The 19,172-nt window shown below is 38.0% G+C and overlaps 1 protein-coding gene across 1 annotated transcript in view; it reads left to right on the top strand.

The window, feature by feature from the left end:
• Window positions 1-19,172, top strand: part of MIB1 (MIB E3 ubiquitin protein ligase 1) — a 112,265-nt gene that overhangs the window by 89,867 nt on the left and 3,226 nt on the right. The window contains exons 14-20 of the mRNA XM_059039479.2: window positions 1,429-1,515; window positions 3,689-3,850; window positions 6,311-6,492; window positions 8,131-8,323; window positions 13,411-13,489; window positions 16,993-17,106; window positions 18,746-18,846. Coding sequence (XP_058895462.1) covers window positions 1,429-1,515; window positions 3,689-3,850; window positions 6,311-6,492; window positions 8,131-8,323; window positions 13,411-13,489; window positions 16,993-17,106; window positions 18,746-18,846 — 918 coding nt within the window. The remainder of the gene's footprint in view (window positions 1-1,428; window positions 1,516-3,688; window positions 3,851-6,310; window positions 6,493-8,130; window positions 8,324-13,410; window positions 13,490-16,992; window positions 17,107-18,745; window positions 18,847-19,172) is intronic.

Genomic DNA, 19,172 nt, shown 5'->3' with positions numbered 1-19,172 from the left:
ATAAGAAAACAAGCTGGGCTTCCCTGGTAGCGCAGTGGTTGAGAGTTCGCCTGCCAATGCGTGGGACACGGGTCTGGGAAGATCCCACATGCCGCAGAGCGGCTAGGCCCGTGAGCCATGGCCGCTGAGCCTGCGCGTCCCAAGCCTGTGCTCCGAAACGGGAGAGGCCACAACAGTGAGAGGCCCGCGTACCGCCAAAAAAAAAAAACAAGCTGAGGGAATTCACTGGTGGTCCATTGGTTAGGACTCAGCGCTTTCACTGCCGTGGGCCATCACTGGTCAGTTGCTGGTTGGGGAACTAAGATCCCATAAGCCACATGGCACAGCCAAAACAGAAAAAAAGAAAGAAAAGCAAGCTGAGATCAGGAGCCTAATGATTGCACTCAAAGAAACATAAATAGTAAAAACAAACCAGAAACTCCCAACTTTCCAAACATGTCATAGCATGTTCAGACCAACCAAACTCCCGTAAGGGAGTTTCAGCTCTACCTGATGCACCAAGCAGGTGCACAGGTGGGGATGTCAGAATTGTGATCATAGGGCATGAATGGTTCTAAGACACAAATGGAATGATACAGTTTATTTTTTGACTCTGTGGCCCTCTACTTAATTTTAGTTTTTTTTAAAAATGTATTATTATTTTTTATCATGCCAGACATGGTGCTAGGCATTTTGACGTGTTGTTTTTCTTAATCCTCACATTGATCCCTGGAATAGGTTGTGCCCTTACCATTTTGGAGCTGAGGAAATAGGCATGAAATGATACAGTGCTTGCTTAAGCTCACAAATTTGTCTCATAGCTGACAACACTTGAACCTAGGTCCACTGACTATGTTCATTGCTTTTGCTTCTCGTCCCTTTGCTCTGTGCTTGGCATCAGCTGTTCTCATGGTCCTTTGTCTATCTCAGGGCCCTGGTGGGACTTTCTGCTCTTCCTTCAATAAGTGTTTGTATGTACCAATTAAGCGTTATCTTCTTCTCACCCTCCAGCAGAGTTCCTTTTCACTGAATGAGGAAGAGCTCAATTATGCAGCAAGAGGAACTGACCTTATTAGGTCATTAAAATAAATCTAGATCCAATATGAAGACTCATTAATACATTTTCAGGAAATATTTACAGTTAAAATGAGCTGATTATGTCCATTGCTCTATAATGGAGTTTAAAAGGGAGCTGTGTTTGTACTGTACTTTGTCCTTTAACTGTTCTTAGATGGAATCACCATGATAAAAATAATTATTTTAAACTTGCTGTTCTACTTCAGAAAGTTTGCTGCCCTATCCACTTCTTCCTATGTTACCATATGAGAACAAGGTCCCAGCCCCTAGGAAGGGGGTGTGGTTGGTAGTGTCCAGTGTTACTGATTCTTCGCAAAGAGTTTAGTATACTTCCCTCTTGTCACATTTAACTGTGTATGCCTTGTTCTTCAGGGTAACGCAAACCTGGATATCCAGAATGTGAACCAGCAGACTGCCCTACACCTTGCTGTGGAGCGACAGCACACCCAGATTGTGAGGGTAACGTGTCTACTAAAGTGAATCTTTGCTTATTAAATCATACCTTGTTAGATTTCTCAAAAGGCATAGCTAGAGGTAAAAATTATGATTTTAGGCTAATATTTTACATCATTTGGGTAAAGAGTTCTAATTTGTAATAGGGAAAATCTTAAGATTCTGATATTCAAAGTCTTCATAATTTTGTTGCCAGATTTGTAAATTCCCAGAATATTGAATCAGAGGATTTCAGAGTAACTTACAAATTTGTTTTTTTTAAAACGTATACTCCCTTTTAATTTGTATAATTGAGAGTGAACTGTAATTAAAAGCTTCTGCTAGATATTTGCCAAACAGATTCCAAAAAAGCTGACATGTGTATTTTTATTTTACTAATCTGGTGATTCCAGTCAAAACACTTGAAAGATTATCTGTTTACAGCTTTTTTTTTTTTTTTTTTTTTTTGAGGTACGTGGGCCTCTCACTGCTGTGGCCTCTCCCATTGCAGAGCACAGGCTCCGGATGCGCAGGCTCAGCGGCCACGGCTCACTGGCCCAGCCGCTCCACGGCATGTGGGATCCTCCTAGACCAGGGCACGAACCTGCGTCCCCTGCATCGGCAGGCAGACTCCCAACCACTGCACCACCAGGGAAGCCCCCTACAGCTTTTTTGTAGAGCAGTGATTCTTAAAGTTTGGAGGCTGAAGCAGCAGCAGCAGCATCACCTGGGACTTTGGTAGAAAAGTAAATTCCTGGGCCCCACCTCAGACCAACCAAATCAGAACCTCCAAGGGTGGGAACTAGCAATCTGTGGTTTAACAGGCCCCCAGGTAATTGTGATGCATGTTCAAATTTGAGAAACTTTCCTGCAGAGACATTATATAATCTTTTGAAACAAAGCAAGCAAAACAAAAGAAAACAGTAATTAGCCAAGACAGGTAGGACCATGTGCTTGAGATTGGTTTCTTTGTATGGTATTTTTCTAAAACTCTGTTAGCATTTACAAATGATTAGGGAACTTGTTAAAGCACTGTAGGCAAAGTTTTATGTTTACCACTTAAAATATTAATTGAGCGCTTCCCTGGTGGCTCAGTGGTTAAGAATCTGCCTGCCAATGCAGGGGACACGGGTTCGATCGAGCCCTGGTCCAGGAAGATCCCACATGCCACGGAGCAACTAAGCCCGTGCGCCACGACTACTGAGCCTGCGCTCTAGAGCTTGTGAACCACAACTACTGAGCCCGTGTGCCACAACTGCTGAAGCCCACGTGCCTAGAGCCTGTGCTCCACAACAAGAGAAGCCACTGCAATGAGAAGCCAGTGCACCGCAACCAAGAGTAACCCCCGCTCGCTGAAACTAGAGAAAGCCTGCATGCAGCAATGAAGACCCAACACAGCCAAAAATAAATAAATATATTTTAAAAATCGATTGAGATATATCAGTTATGCATTATATGTAAGAGATTGTAGTTTAGCAAACACTTCACGCTTATTATTATTTAAAATTCCTCTTGCCAAAAATTGTTGATTTCTCTGATATTTGAACTTATAATCCTTATAACCATATATTTGGAGAAAATTAACCAAAGAGAATGGAAGGGCTTCCCTGGTGGCGCAGTGGTTGAGAGTCCGCTTGCCCAATGCAGGGGACATGCGTTCGTGCCCTGGTCTGGGAAGATCCCCCATGCTGCGGAGCGGCTAGGCCCGTGAGCCATGGCTGCTGGAGAGGCCACAACAGTGAGAGGCCCACATACCGGAAAAAAAAAAAAAAAAAAAGAGAGAATGGAAATAAATAACTTTCTTATTTAAATAATAGAAGAATTTTGAACGTTACGATTTGGTCCTATTGGAAATACTTAAAATATCCCAACTCACATATCTGAAATTAAAAGGAGAAAAAAAATGGCCTATATTTCCCCCAGTTATCTTGATCTTAGAGTAGATTAATTGAGCAACTTTTGGTTCTTATTTCTTTCTGCTTTCTCTAATTCAGTATATTTGAATAACCAGGTTCATCATTATTTGTCAGGAGTCACAGGGGTGGGTATAGGGTAGTTTAGCAAGCAAATACATAAAAATAATTAACTTTCATGGCAACCTCGTCAGATAGGTCCAGGGCTCTCACACTGTTACTTTAGAGATGTTGTAACTTCTTGTGGGTGGAATACTTTAGCAAAATGAGATGTTTTTCTCTTCTAGCTTTTGGTCCGTGCAGGTGCCAAATTAGATATTCAGGATAAGGATGGGGATACTCCTTTGCATGAAGCTCTGAGGCATCACACTTTGTCTCAGCTACGTCAACTTCAAGATATGCAAGATGTGGGGAAGGTCGATGCTGCCTGGGAGCCATCCAAAAACACCGTGAGTAAAGATAATCTTTAATTCATTGCCAGTGAGAGCATCTTTTAATGCAGAGGCTTATATTTATGGCTAATTTAACTTGCACCTGATAAAATATTTCATCAGAGCTACAATTGTACAAATTTAGTTTATGAGCTAAATACTAGTCAATGCTAACTGTATTGTTTTGCATTCTTACTAAAAGTTGTTTGGTTCTCCCTTTATAACTTTAGCCATTCAAACAGGAGTACTGTGGTGTATTTGTGGTTTGAATTTGCATTTCCTTATGACTGCTAGTATTGAACATCTTTTCATTTGCTTGTTCACCACTCATGTATGTGTGTGTGTGTATATATATATATTTTTTGTTGTTGTTTGTTTGTTTGTATGTTTGTTTTTGTTTTTTGCGGTATGCAGGCCTCTCACCGCTGTGGCCTCTCCTGCTGCGGAGCATAGGCTCTGGATGTGCAGGCCTAGCGGCTATGGCCCACGGGCCCAGCCGCTCCGCGGCATGTGGGATCCTCCCAGACTGGGGCATGAACCCACGTCCCCTGCATTGGCAGGCGGACTCCCAACCACTGTGCCACCAGGGAAGCCCACTCATGTATATTTGATGAAGTGTCTCTTCAGACCTTCTTCATTATTTTGTTGAGCTGTTTTCTTACTACTAAGTTTTGAGGGTTCTTTTTATAAACTGAATACAAGTTCTTTATCAGATATGTGGTATGCACATACTTTCTTCCAGTCTGTAGCTTGTCTTTTCATTCTTTTTTAAAATTTTATTTATTTATTTATTTGTTTATTTTTGGCTGCATTGTGTCTTCATTGCAGCACATGGGCTTCCTCTAGTTGCAACAAGCAGGGGCTGCTCTTCATTGCGATGTGTGAGCTTCTTGTTGTGGTGGCTTCTCGTTGTGGAGCATGGGCTCTAGGCGCGCGGGCTTCAGTAGTTGTGGCACACTGGCTTAGTTGCTCCATGGCATTTGGGATCTTCCCGGACCAGGGCTCGAACCCGTGTCCCCTGCATTGGCAGGTGGATTCTTAACCACTGAGCCACCAGGGAAGCCCTCTTTTCATTCTTTTAACAGTATTTTTTGAAGAGCAGAGGTTCTTAATTTTAATGGAGTCTGATTGACCAATTTTTCTTTTACCGTTTGTGTCCTGAGAAATCTTTGCTAAATCCAAGGTCACTAAGGTTTTCTCCTATTTTGTACTAGAAGTTTATAAAGTTTTAGCTATTACATTTATATCTGTGATTCATTTTGAGTTAATTTTTATATACATAATATGAGGTATGGGTCAAAGTTCTTTTTTGTTTTTTGTTTGTGGATATATAGTTATTCTAGCCCCATTTGTTTGAAAAGACTGTCTTTTTCTACTGAATTACCTGTTGTGCCTTTATCTAAAATCATTTCTCTTCTATTGATCTGTGTCTTTATCTATGTGATGCCAACCCACTGTCTTGATTACAGTAGCTTTGTAATAAATGTTGAAGTCAGTAGTATAAGTCTCTTCTTTTTCAAAGTTGTTTGACTATTCTGAGTCCTTCACGTTTCCATATGAATTTTAGAATCATTTTAAAGAATATAAAGGGTTCTGAGACCAACGTGTTTGAGAATTGCTGCCTTTCTATATGACCATCGGTAAATACTCTAACTCCTATGTTCCTCGTTTTTCTCATTTTAAAACGAGGGGAAGTGAGTAACTACCTCCATAAGGTTGTAAAGATTAAATGAGTTAATTCATGGAAACTGCTTAAAATAGTTCTTAGTCCATTGTATATGCTCCATAAATATTAACAATTATTATGACTATTTTTAGACAAGATGTGTGAGTCAGAAGCTCAGATGACAGTAGAACCTGATCTGTCTCATTCTCCACTTCGTGGCTTAATTCCTGGTTCTTGGTTCTTTTCTCAGTTGTCTCTGCCCTTTTCGTTTCACGTTGGTTGCTAGCAGTTCCAGAGACAAATTGAGTAGAAAAGGGAGACTGTCTCCTCAATATCTCAATCAGAAGTCTTGTTCTTGGGTTTTACTGGCCCTAATTGACCTGATTTAGGTTATGTGTCACCCCTGAACTAATCACATAGATGAGGTGGGTCTCTGAGTGGTTTGAGCCATCTTTGGTTCACCTCTAAAACTGGAGATGGGTCAGTCCTCATACTATACACCTGAGGAAATTGGGGGGTAGGTGACATGGAGGAAGGATACTAGGACTGCAACTCATAAGTGTCCACCACATCTATATAGGCTTGCCAGACATGTTTTTTACCACACATACATGTTCATATTACATACATATATATATGTAAGCACATGCACACCACACACATTCTTGCATATATATATATATGTGTATATATATATATGTATATATATATATATATATATATATATATATATATATATATATATATTTGGTGGTAAGAATTGATAACAGATTCCTAAAGGGAAAATAATGACTTTTTTCATTTGATTTCAGTTAATAATGGGACTTGGTACCCAGGGAGCCGAGAAGAAGAGTGCAGCATCTATTGCCTGTTTCTTGGCTGCTAATGGTGCTGACCTTAGCATTCGAAATAAGAAGGGTCAGTCGCCACTTGATCTTTGTCCTGATCCCAGTCTCTGCAAGGCACTGGCAAAGTGTCATAAAGAAAAAGTCAGGTTTGTATTATTATCATAAACCTAATATTCTGTACATAAATTATCATATGTTTCCACAGTTATAGGGAAATTAATATAATGAGGTATATACATTTCTTTTTTATTCTATTCTGTTTTACTTTTTATTGAAGTATAGTTGATTTACAATGTTGTGTTAATTTCTGGTGTCAGCAAAGGGATTCAGTTATACATATATATGTATTCTTTTTCATATTCTTTTCCATTATGTTTTATTACAGGATATTGAATATAATTCCCTGTGCTGTACAGTAGGACCTTGTTGTTTATTTTATAGATAGTAGTTTGTATCTGCTAATTCCAAACTCCTAATTTATCTGCCCCCCACCTCTTTCCCCTTTGGTAACCATAAGTTTGTTTTCTATGTCTGAGTCTGTTTCTGTTTTGTAAATAAGTTCATTTGTATCATATTTTAGATTCCACAGATAAGTGATATCCTATGATATTTGTCTTTGTCTGACTCTCTTCACTTAGTAAGATAATCACTAGGTCCATCCATATTGCTGCAAATGGCATTGTTTTATTCTTCTTTATGGCTGAGTAGTATTCCATTTTATATAGAGGTATATACATTTCTTTAAGTACATCCTTAAGGGGCATTTTATTAGAGCAAGGCAGAATGCATCTAAAAATATATAGATAGGGCTTCCCTGGTGGCGCAGTGGTTGAGAGTCCGCCTGCCGATGCAGGGGACGCGGGTTCGTGCCCTGGTCTGGGAAGATCCCACATGCCGCGGAGCGGCTGGGCCCGTGAGCCATGGCCGCTGAGCCTGCGAGTCCGGAGCCTGTGCTCCGCAACGGGAGAGGCCACAGCAGTGAGAGGCCCGCGTACCGCAAAAAAAAAAATATATATATATATATATATAGATAGATAGATAGAGGTACTGTAATTACTGCAATAATAAACACTGGGGTGTAAGGGGAAACTATTTTGAATGTGTACATGTGAGCCCACGTGTTCATGAGTTTCTGAAGATTGTAGTAGAAACAGTGTCCCTTTTCTTTCTGTACCTGTAGTTGGTTGTGCATATGTATTTTTATATGTTGTATGTATATATTTATAGACATGTTCTGTCTTTCTGTAATAGAATTTTATGCTCCTTAAGGATACATTTAAAAGAAATGTCAGAACAGCAGCTGCAGTGACATATTTTCCAAAGTGCCCCATCAGTTGTGGACTCTGATAATGCTTCATTCTGTCTGTAGTTAGCATAACTAACATGGGCTCTAGTTAGGATTTTTGTTTTATTCCTATATCCTGTGTCTTCCTCAAATGGTCCTATATAGATAAAACAGTTTCTGAGGGAAACTGTTTATGTTAATTTTTTTAAACTAGTGTTTTTGATTTCTTTGTTAGAAGAAAATTCACTCTTTTCCATTGGGTGAGGATTTGTTGAATTGAAATTTGAATTGTACTAGAAGTATGTAAAAATGCAGAGAAGTAGAAAAATATAGTGTACAATGTTTCATATATAGATGTTAAAGCTTAATTTTTAACATAACTAAAATTGTTTTTTACCCATACTAATGATACTCTAGATGTTTTTAAAAACATTTAAATTAATGCATTTGTAATATGAATATTCTCATAGGCTTGATTAGAAATGTTTTCTTTTATTAGTGGTCAGGTGGGTTCTCGAAGTCCTTCTATGATTAGTAATGATTCTGAAACCTTAGAAGAGTGTATGGTGTGCTCAGATATGAAGAGAGATACTCTTTTTGGCCCATGTGGACATATTGCTACCTGTTCTTTGTGTTCTCCACGAGTCAAGAAATGCCTCATCTGTAAAGAACAAGTTCAATCCAGGACAAAGGTAATATGTTTTTAATATAGCATTTTTTGAAGTTCTTCAAGACTACAGTTAATGATAAATAAGATTATATGATGCCACGTGTCTTTTAATTTTGTTCTTTCTAAGACTGATCTAAATATGGGAATGTATAATTTATACATTTATCAAGACACCAATTGAAATATATAAACTACAGTACTAGTTAAAATAAAAGTAATCTATGTTACTTTCAAAATGCCTTATAACCTAAAGATGTATTTAATTCCACTTTGTGTTGTAGTTACTTGTACATTGCACCTTTTTTGAGTACATGGATTGTTTTGTATTCCTCTTTGTAAAAGACTAGTTGATTTTTTCGGTAGACTATCACACATTCTGGATTTATTTGATTTTTATCATGGTGTTGTTTAATTTGTTTCTATATCCTTTGTGTTTTTGTAAACTGGAAGTTAGATCTAACGGCTTGATTAGGGTCAGCTTAGACATACTGGGCAAGAAAACTTCATAGATGATGCTATTCATTTCGTACTGTATCCCACTGTTAGGCAAATAAAGTCTGATCATCCTGCAGTTTTTGGTGGTCAAATTCTGTTATCTCCTTTGAACTCCTTATCTCATCTGACTCCTTTTGCTTTTTGAGAAGCAGTATTCTTTTCTGGGTTTCTGGTTTCATTTTTTTTTCCATGTAACTTAGTGCTTTTCCATCTTACTCATTTTGGTTTACTGAAATAATTGAAAAAACCAAAGCTCAAAAGAAGTACACTGACAGTTGGGTCTTCAACGCAGTTTTCTTGATTCTTAAGTCACTATTCCTCTGTGTTATGATACACAGACAGAATTAAAACCAATATCTGCAAGGGAGGGTTGACAGAACAGGAAGGTAGAGAGGAAGGATTATGTTGTCACTCCTTTTTAGACCAGTTCTGAATTCCAAGAATTAGTAAGGTGTCTGTTTGTATTTTAAGTTATGGAATTTTCAAACCTGTGCAAAAGTAGAAAAACTTACATACCCACCAAAGTTTGCCAGGTTCATTGCAGAGCCTTCGAATGTAAAGAAATAGCGACCCCAAGTGGTTAAAGGATCGTGAACATCTTCACTGAAGATAAAACAAATTGTAAAACTAGTATTTGGAGGGAGGGAGAATAAACAAGCTTGGTCTCTTTAGCAATTAAAGAAATACAAATTAAAAATTATGAACTATTATTAGCCATTCTTGTCAAATTAGCAAAAATAAACTTTAAGTAATGCTAGCTAGGAAAGAGAAATGAGTACTCTCTTAACACTGCAGTTGGCTGAATAAATGGGTTTACATTTTTTTGAGAGACCATCCTGACAATATATATACAAACAGTTACAATAAATATGCTTTGATATAGTAATTCCACTCCTGGGAATGTAATCTGAGGAAAAAAATCCAGAAGGGGAAAAAATTATGTTTAGAAAGATTTTTTTTAATAATAGCTGAATGGGTAAGTAAATGATTATTAGATTGGTTTGCTAGATGACTTAAACTCTTTATCAGCAATTCAGATATGTAGACAGTTGCATCGGGAATCATTTTAAAAACCAACACATCTTTTATATAGAGAGGAGAAGAGAATCATCATGTATTAAGCACTGATTTTATATTAGGCATTGAATTAGACACTGTACACATAATATCTAATTTACTTTTTTTTAGTTGTTACATTTTAATGTTTGACCAGTATTTAGCACATACAGTTCTTAAAATATTTATATGAAGATGCTCCTTACGTACAAACAAATGGCTAGATCAGCCAGAGTTTCACCTCCATGTCGTCATGGCTCTTGAGACTTTTGTCTGTCTGTCTAGTTGCTGAAGTTTGGGATTTTCGCTTCTTTCACCCATACTGTGCCTACTTTTGTTTTTAGCTTATTAGCCAGCCAGATAGCTGACTCACACCCCTTTGAAATTTAGCCATGGTCCTCAGCCCTTCCTTTATTTTATTTTGTTTTTAATTAACTTTTATTGGAGTATGGTTGCTTTACAATGTTGTGTTAGCCTCCACTGCACAACAAAATGAATCAGCCATACACATACAGATATCCCCTCCCTTTTGGACTTCCCTCCCATTTAGGTTACCACAGTGCATTAGGTAGAGTTCCATGTGCTATACAGAATGTTCCCATCAGTTGTCTATTTTATGCATAGTATCAATAATGTATATGTGTCAATCCCAGTCTCCCAATTCTTCCCACCCCATCCCTTTCCCCCTTGGTATCCGTGCATTTGTTCTCTATGTCTGTGTCTCTATTTCTGCTTTGCAAACAAGATCATGTATACCATTTTTCTAGATTCCACATATATGCATTATTATACAATATTTGCTTTTCTCTTTCCGACTAACTTCACTCTGTATGACACTCTCTAGGTCCGTCCACCTCTCTACAAATGACCCAATTTCATTCCGTTTTATGGCTGGGTAATATTCCATGGTATATATGTACCACATCTTCTTTATTCATTCCTCTCTTGATGGACATTTAGGTTGCTTCCAGGTCCTGGCTGTTGTAAACAGGGCTGCTATGAACATTGGGGTGCATGTGTTTTTTTGAATTACGGTTTTCGGTGGGTATATGCCCAGTAGTGGGATTGTTGGGTCATATGGTAGTTCTATTTTTAGTTTTTTAAGGAACCTCCATACTGTTTTCCGTAGTGGCTGTATCAATTTACATTCCCACCAGCAGTGTATGACGGTTCCCTTTTCTGCACACTCTCTCCAGCATTTACTGTCTGTAGATTTTTTGATGATGGCCATTCTGACAGGTGTGAGGTGATACCTCATCATAGTTTTGATTTGCATTTGTCTAATAATTAGTGATATTGAGCATCTTTTCATGTGTTTGTTGGCCATCTGTATGTCTTCTTTGGAGAAATGTCTATTTAGGTCATCCATCCTTTTTTTTTTTTTTTTTTTTTTTTTTTGCGGTACGCGGGCCTCTCACTGTTGTGGCCTTTCCCATTGCGGAGCACAGGCTCTGGATGCGCATGTTCAGCGGCCATGGCTCACAGGCCCAGCTGCTCCATGGCATGTGGGATCTTCCCGGACCGGGGCACGAACCCGTGTCTCCTGCATCAGCAGGTGGACTCTCAATCACTGCGCCAGCAAGGAAGCCCCATCCACCCATTTTTTGATTGGGTTGTTTGTTTTTTTGTTATTGAGCCATATGTGCTGTTCATATATTTTGGAAATTAATCCTTTGTCAGTTGCTTCATTTGCAAATATTTTCTCCCATTCTGAGGGTTGTCTTTTTGTCTTGTTTATGGTTTCCTTTCCTGTACAAAGGTTTTAAGTTTCATTAGGTCCCATTTGTTTATTTCAGCCGTTCTTTTAGAGAGAGGAAAAACTTTGTTGGGAGCTATGAAAAGTTAGTGTACCTACCTCCAGGCTATGGGTTCCTTAGTTGCCCATTTCCAGAGTCTTCCTATCTCTGTTCCCCACTGTGGTTCTGGTAGTGTACTGCTTAGTGTTTGCAGTTTGTGGGCTGGATTTGTGTACTGAAGGTAAACATTCCCTTCCTTATAGTCTGACCTTGAGTAGTAGGTCTTAAAGCCTGTATGTATAATCCTAGAGTTGGAAAGAACACCCTGGTCTTGCATCCTATAAGCTGTAGGTGACCGAAATTTGTTTCTTTCAACTGTTCTAAATCAAGTCAGAAACTTAGGAGATATCTTAGATCTCTTCTTCACCATTCTATACATTTTATTAGTTACCAAGTCTTCTTAAATATTTCTCAGAACTCTTTCTTCTACTCTATATTGCTATGTCTTACTTAAAATATGCTCTCCTATCTCATAGTTAGAATTGTTCTAGGATATACTTGAATAAGGGCCACCGGAGTCCTCTCTTTGTCTTCTAATTGACACTTTACCACCTTGTAAAGAAGGATTGTTCTTTATTTAGATTTTTAAAAAGCTGCAGCTCTACAGTGTTAGGTAATTTGTTAGTATTGGAGCTGGAAATGAAATGCAGGAACGTAAAGATCCTGACCAACCATGTCTTATTGCTTCCCACTAGATTACTACGACTATGTAAAATTCTATGTACATAGCAAGGTCTAAGTTGGGAAGGTCCAATATTTTGGTTGTTTAGGTGAAGTGGTGGTCATCATTTTTGGACAGTAATGTTAAATGACACAGATAGGGGTGAATGTGTGTCAGAAGGGAGGAGAATCAGTGAAAGATAGATGTGGAGCCAAGGGCAGTAGGCAGATGGAGGTCAGAGAACCAGAGGAAAGTTAAGAAATAGTTACACATGTAGAACTCAGATTAAGTGGAGAAGAGGGGGAAAAATTGAGGGAAATTATGAATAGGTTGTGGAGGATTTGTGGAGATCAGGCGAAAAGAATAGTCCAGAGCTCTGGGCTTCAGCCTGTGTGGGGGAATTCCAAGTTCTGGGAAAGGATGAGTTAGGTGGAATTCCTCGGATGTGGGTAAACAGAAAAATCCCCCTTAAGCTTTAGCAGTCTGGCTAATCTGGCTAGTAGAATTTTATGAATATTAGAAATCTATCTTATCTCAGTCATTTGTTCTTTTGATTTTTCTCTCCAAAGTAGTTTTTTTTTAAGTTTTTTTTTTTTTTTGATGTGGACCATTTTAAAGTCTTTGTTGAATTTGTTACAATATTGCTTCTATTTTTTATGTTTCAGGTTTTTTTGTTTTTGGCCCCCAAGGCATGTGGGATCTTAGCTCCCTTATGAGGGATCAAACCCACACCCCCTGCATTGGAAGGCAGAGTCTTAACCACTGGACTGCTAGGGAAGTCCTCGAAGTAATTTAAAAAAGAAAGAAAATTGAAGTCTAGTCTGTTCTCTCTGACCTCAGAGGAAATGGAGTTTTTCTGTATCATTCTTTAGGACAGGTAGGGAGACTAAAGTGGAACTAGACCAGTTTAGCTGGGGTCTTCGAAGATGTAAAAATGAGTAACCAAGAAAGTAGAGGACAGAGGAGAAGTGTGTGTTAAATTCTTCTGTGCAGGAGTGTTTCCTTATAGAGGAGAAATACATTTGGATACAGAAGGAACTGTTAGAATCACTAGATGTATTTGTAGATGTTTACGCTTTTGCTGTAACCTCTTTTTTGCAGATAGAAGAATGTGTGGTATGCTCTGACAAGAAAGCAGCTGTTCTTTTTCAGCCGTGCGGACACATGTGTGCTTGTGAGAGTAAGTAACCCATACAGAACTTCCTCAGAATTATTATAAAAGTGGAAAGTGAAACAAATTATGACTTTGAATTACTTTTTTAATAACTCATGAACAGAGGAGTTGGTGGGCCTCTAGAACCCTCCATCTGTTCTCTGTACAAGAGTGTCACCTATTTCCCTCCTTAGTCCTAAGTGTTAGGGAAGACTTGATGTGCTGCATTCTTCCAGCTCAGCCTTATTTTTTTTTTTTTTTTTGGAGTATAGTGGATTTACAGTGTTGTATTACTTTCTGCTGTACAGCAAAGTGGGTCAGTTACACACATATCCACTCTCTTTTAGATTATTTTCTCATATAGGTTATTACAGAGTATTGAGTAGAGTTCCCTGTGCTATACAGTGGGTCCTTATTAGTTAGCGTGTAGATGTCAATCCCAGTCTCCCATTTATCCCTCTCCCCGCTCCTTCCTGGTAACCGTAAGATTGTTTTCTACATTTGTAACTCTATTTCTGTTTTGTAAATAAGTTCAGCAATATCAGATGATACTTGTCCTTCTCTGTCTGGCTTACTTCACTTAGTATGACAATCTCTAGGTCCATCCATGTTGCTGCAAATGGCATTCTTTCCTTCTTTTTTATGGCTGAGTAATATTCCATGGCATATATGTACCACATCTTCTTTATCCATTCCTCTGTCAGTGGACATTTAGGTTGCTTCCGTGTCCTGGCTATTGTAAATAGTGCTGCAGTGAACATTGGGGTGCATGTATCTTTTCAAATTATGGTTTTCTCCAGGTATATGCCCAGGCATGGGATTGTTGGATCGTATGGTAGCTCTATTTTTAGTTTTTTAGGGAACCTCCATACTGTCCTCCATAGGGGCTGTACCAGTTTATATTCCCACCAACAGTGTAGGAGGGTCCAGCTTAGCTTTTTATTTCATTTGTTGTATGAGCACAAAATGACCACTTCTCACACGTGTATAGGAGAAATTTATTTCTGAAAATAAGTGTTGATACATTTAGTCTAGCCTTTTTTCACATATGAAATTAACACATCTTCATCTTCACCTTTATGTTGCTTCTCCTGTATACTTTCCCCCCTGCTGAACCACCCACAGCAACCATTTGGGGCAATAATTCCTGGCCTTCTTAACCTTCCTTAACCTCTATGTCAAGAGAGCTTATAGAAATTTTTGTGAGGATGATATTAAAGTTTAAGAGGAGTTTTAAGCTTCGCTTTTATAGATCTCCCTTGTTCTTTTCAAGGTAATATACTTAGTATTAATATCCTCCTCTTCTTTTTGCTTTTTACTTGTCAGTGAAGAATTTTAAATAAGTTTAACAGTTTATACTTCACTTAAATGGACCCAAAGTAAAGCATGGTGTTGCAGTCAGTTAGGTGTTGGTTTTTCATATAACATTTGACTAAAGTAACAAACTGTGTAATAGATTAATCTCATTGGCACAGATTTGCTTTAAGCGTTGGTGTTTTGTTTGTTTATTTGTTTTTTTCATTTTGATAGGCAGCTTGTCAACTAAGAAAGGATCAAGGTTTTCTACTGTAACATTCTGCTCCAAGTAATTGTTTCTGTTTACCAAAGACTGGTATAATGGCTATTACCAGCTGTCAGAGGCATGAAGAAAGAGAATTCTGTCTTAAGTAAAAAATAGCTCAGGTTATGTAAATTTTCATAGCCCAGGAGTTAGCAAACATTTTCTGTAAAGGGTCAAATGAAACATATTTTTGGCTTTTGTGGGCCACATGATTTCTGTAGTAACACCTCAACTCTTTCCAATTGCTTACCTCTGCCATTGTAGTGCAAAAACAACTATAGACAATATGTAAACAAATGGGCGGTACTGTTTTTCCATTAAAACTTTATTTATAAAAACAAGTGACTGGTTGGGTTTGGCCTGCAGGCTGTGGTTTGCTGACCCTGTCAGAGACCAAAGTGACTTGAAAGCTGGTTATAGTTAGTAGTTGGTAATATAGATTCTAGAGCCTTAAAGTAATATTTTCCCCCAGGAGTTTCCCAACGTTTTTACATTATTTTTGCTTTAGAATGTAACAAAAGCAACAGCTAACTTTTATTGAGCTCTTAATTTGTACCAGGCATTTTAATCTCTTTCTGAGTGTTTCCTCTTTTATCTTTACAAGAAACCTAAGAAGTAGAGTTTTCTCCATTTTACAGACCATTGGTAAACATTTATTTGCTAGGGAAGATGAAATTGATGTGGAAAAATGTCCCTTTCTCAAGGAGTATACAGTACAGCAGGTGGTCCAGTCCCCACATCACAGTAATCAAAGGAAGGAGAAATTACATCCCTTTTGGAGGGATGGAAGAAAGATTTTATATAAACAATATAACAACATAATAGCTACAAGAATTTAAAATAATTGTGTTTAGATATTATATACTGAGGCAATTCAATTAATTCTTTAAATTCAAGAAAAAAAAACCTGCCCTCAGATTGAAGACAAACCCCAAACCAGGTATCTACTAACATTAGCTCCTACCTAGTGCATCTTGCCTAGGCCAGCATCAAACCCATCTCTGTTTAGGCCTTGGCACAGGATCGGCCTTGACAGAGAATAGTTATTCTCTGTCCACCAGCATAAGCACTGTTGGGAGTATGTGACCCCCCCTTGTCCACATTGGTGGTTTTGTGCTTTGTTAAGGTTTACTGTCTTGTCATAAGACATCCTGCCACAGTTTTTGCTATTTTTCCTGTTTTTGAAATGACAAAGACACTTGGTATGTAGGCTAAGATATGGAGTATGCTTTTCATAATAAATGCTAATGGGAAAGAATGTGCTGAAATACTGTGTTATTTTATAATTAATTAATAACTTTAGGGTAGTATTAATAATCTATAACATAGAATTGTGCCTGGGTATTTCTTCTTGGAATGGGGAAGCATTCTACCGATATATAGGTATTAGAAAGATAGTCCATTATGATAAATTTTTTATATTTTCCTGACTGCTACATTTAAAAAGTAGTCACTAAGCAATTTCCTTGTTAGATTACATCAGTCTGATAGAAGGGAGAGAATTGTTCAACATATTTTAGGAACTTAAGAGATAAGCAATTTACAAAAGAAAGTATTTTTTTAAAAAGTATCATGTGAGCAGCCTTATAATTCTTGTTGTAGTAGTTAAATTTATGAAGAGTATCTCCCTCCTTTATTCTCAAATCTTAAGATCTTGAAATATTTACGTTACATATTTTTTTAAAACTTAGATCCTCCTCCTCCTCACAGTTTATTCCAATATATTAGAAAATGTCATTAGTTTCATGATGATGGGCTCTGTATTCTAGAGGCTACCAATAAAAATTATACATTCTTAGGTTGATAACATTTTAAGAAGGTACAATTGAACATTTTAAGAAGGTACAATTGTGTATTGATATAACTTAGTGTTTATCTCAGTGTTAAATTTAAGTTATAAAAAATGAGCAGAGGAAGGCAACCCTCTTCATGTTCTCTTTTGTGAGAAGTGTCCTATTGCTGTTTCCAGACTGTGCTAATCTGATGAAAAAGTGTGTGCAGTGTCGGGCAGTAGTTGAACGAAGAGTGCCTTTCATCATGTGTTGTGGAGGGAAAAGTTCAGAGGATGCCACTGATGATATTTGTAAGTGGATTTTCTTACTTTGCTTTCTTATTGGGACTTTCATAGACATGTCTTCTCATAGTACACTGTCTCCTTGTAAAACAGAAGGTATGTGACTTGAATCTACAAGGAACAGGTAGGGTTTTGCTCTTGTTACATTATTAGAAACCTGAAATTATATTTTTCTAACTTGTAATATGATTATGGACCTTTAAACATTAGTCTTTTAAGAAACCTTCATGTGTGTTATAATGAGCATTGTAGTATTCTTGCTTAAAGAAAATTTGCTGGCTATTTTTTTGTGTGTGTGTGGTATGCGGGCCTCTCACTGTTGTGGCCTCTCCCGTTGCGGAGCACAGGCTCCGGACGCGCAGGCTCTGTGGCCATGGCTCACGGGTCCAGCCGCTCCGCGGCATGTGGGATCTTCCCGGACCGGGGCACGAACCCGTGTCCCCTGCATCGGCAGGCGGATTCTCAACCACTGCGCCACCAGGGAAGCCTTGCTGGCCATTTTTAAGATGAAATTTATTGTGTCTTAGGGTGGGAGGACATCATATTATAAATTATTTTCTCAATTTACACAAGTATTAACCTCATTATTTTATGAAATAGGTTTATCTCATGTGTTTAAATATTTTATGGAATAGTAATTCTTTGTGACAGAGTAACTGTAGATAAACTGAAGTGTAACCCAGTGAACAAGTGGAAAGATGAAAAGTAACTTATTTACCTTCAACCTTCTCAAAACAGTTGACCCTCGAACATCACAGGTTTGAACTGCCAGGGTCCATTTAAACTTGGATTTTTTTTTTTTGGCCATGCTGCACAGCTTGCCGGATCTCATTTCCCCAACCAGGGATTGAACCTGGGCCATGTCAGTGAAAGCCCGGAATCCTAACCACTGGTCCACCAGGGAACTCCCAAAACTTGGATATTTTTTAGTAGTAAATACTATAGGACTACACGGTCTGTGTGTGGTTGGTTGAATCTGGAAATGTAGAGAAACCGTGGATGTGGAGGGCAGACTATGTTATTTTTTGATTAACCCCTGCGTTGTTCAAGGGTCGGTCACCTGTAGTACAGCTGTATAAAAATATTTTTCATCTCTGCACTAGACATAAGTTGGATGGTCTCTTTGATTTCTTTGTTCTATGTACAGATGAGGAAGAACATTAGCGTAGCTACTTATGCCCAGAGCTTTTTTTCTTTATCACCGATAGGGCAGGATAAAAATCCTGGGGACAGATTAACTAGAGTAAAAGACCAAGAATCTAGAGAGTAGGAAAAGGGAAATAAAAAATTTCCTTCCATTTAGTAAAGCGTGACCTTTCTTTCATGGAGTTCCTCATCTCAGATCAATAACAAAACAAGGAGAGCCTTGGAAAACCCAGAAGTCTTTGTGTGGACTGTTGTCTAGCTGAGTTAAATATAATTAGAAATTAATGTGTAAACCTATTTTTTTTCTAAAGATTATAAATGAAGGAGTATACCATGAATGTCACTGCTGTTTCTGTTGTCCACGTGGGAAAATAAATTTTTAAGAGGATTCTAATAATAGTCTTGTGTTTTTAATAAATGAAACTAATGATTTTAGAAATAAAGAATCATTCTTGCTTCAAAACAGTCAGTAAAATTAAGATTCTTTATCTGTACTATATAGCAAGTGGGAATATTCCGGTGTTACAAAAGGATAAGGATAACACCAACGTCAATGCAGATGTGCAGAAGCTGCAGCAGCAGTTACAGGACATTAAAGAGCAGGTAACGGTTATTTCTTCATGGTGAACAGTGACTCGAAGAACGGCATTTCACCTTTTCCTATAAAATTACTAGGTTTTCTGTAGTAAGTGTGGTTCATATTAGTGTATCACTTGTAGTGTTTGAATATTTGCAATCAACAAAGTCTGATGAGAAGATTTCATCAAGTACTTTACAAAATAGGAAACACCAGTGACCAACATGAAAAAATGCTACACCACACTGAGGTATCTTTTCCTACCTATCAGATTGAGGGCAAAAACTGTTAGAAACTGTCAATATCAAGTGTTTTGGCAAAATACTTAGCAGCCGTAACTCATAGTGCTGGT

The sequence above is a fragment of the Kogia breviceps genome, chromosome 15 (genome assembly GCF_026419965.1).
Source record: "Kogia breviceps isolate mKogBre1 chromosome 15, mKogBre1 haplotype 1, whole genome shotgun sequence".
Lineage (NCBI taxonomy): Eukaryota > Metazoa > Chordata > Mammalia > Artiodactyla > Physeteridae > Kogia > Kogia breviceps.
The sequence above is the reverse complement of the archived record's forward strand: the minus strand, read 5'-3'. Positions and strand labels throughout refer to the sequence as shown.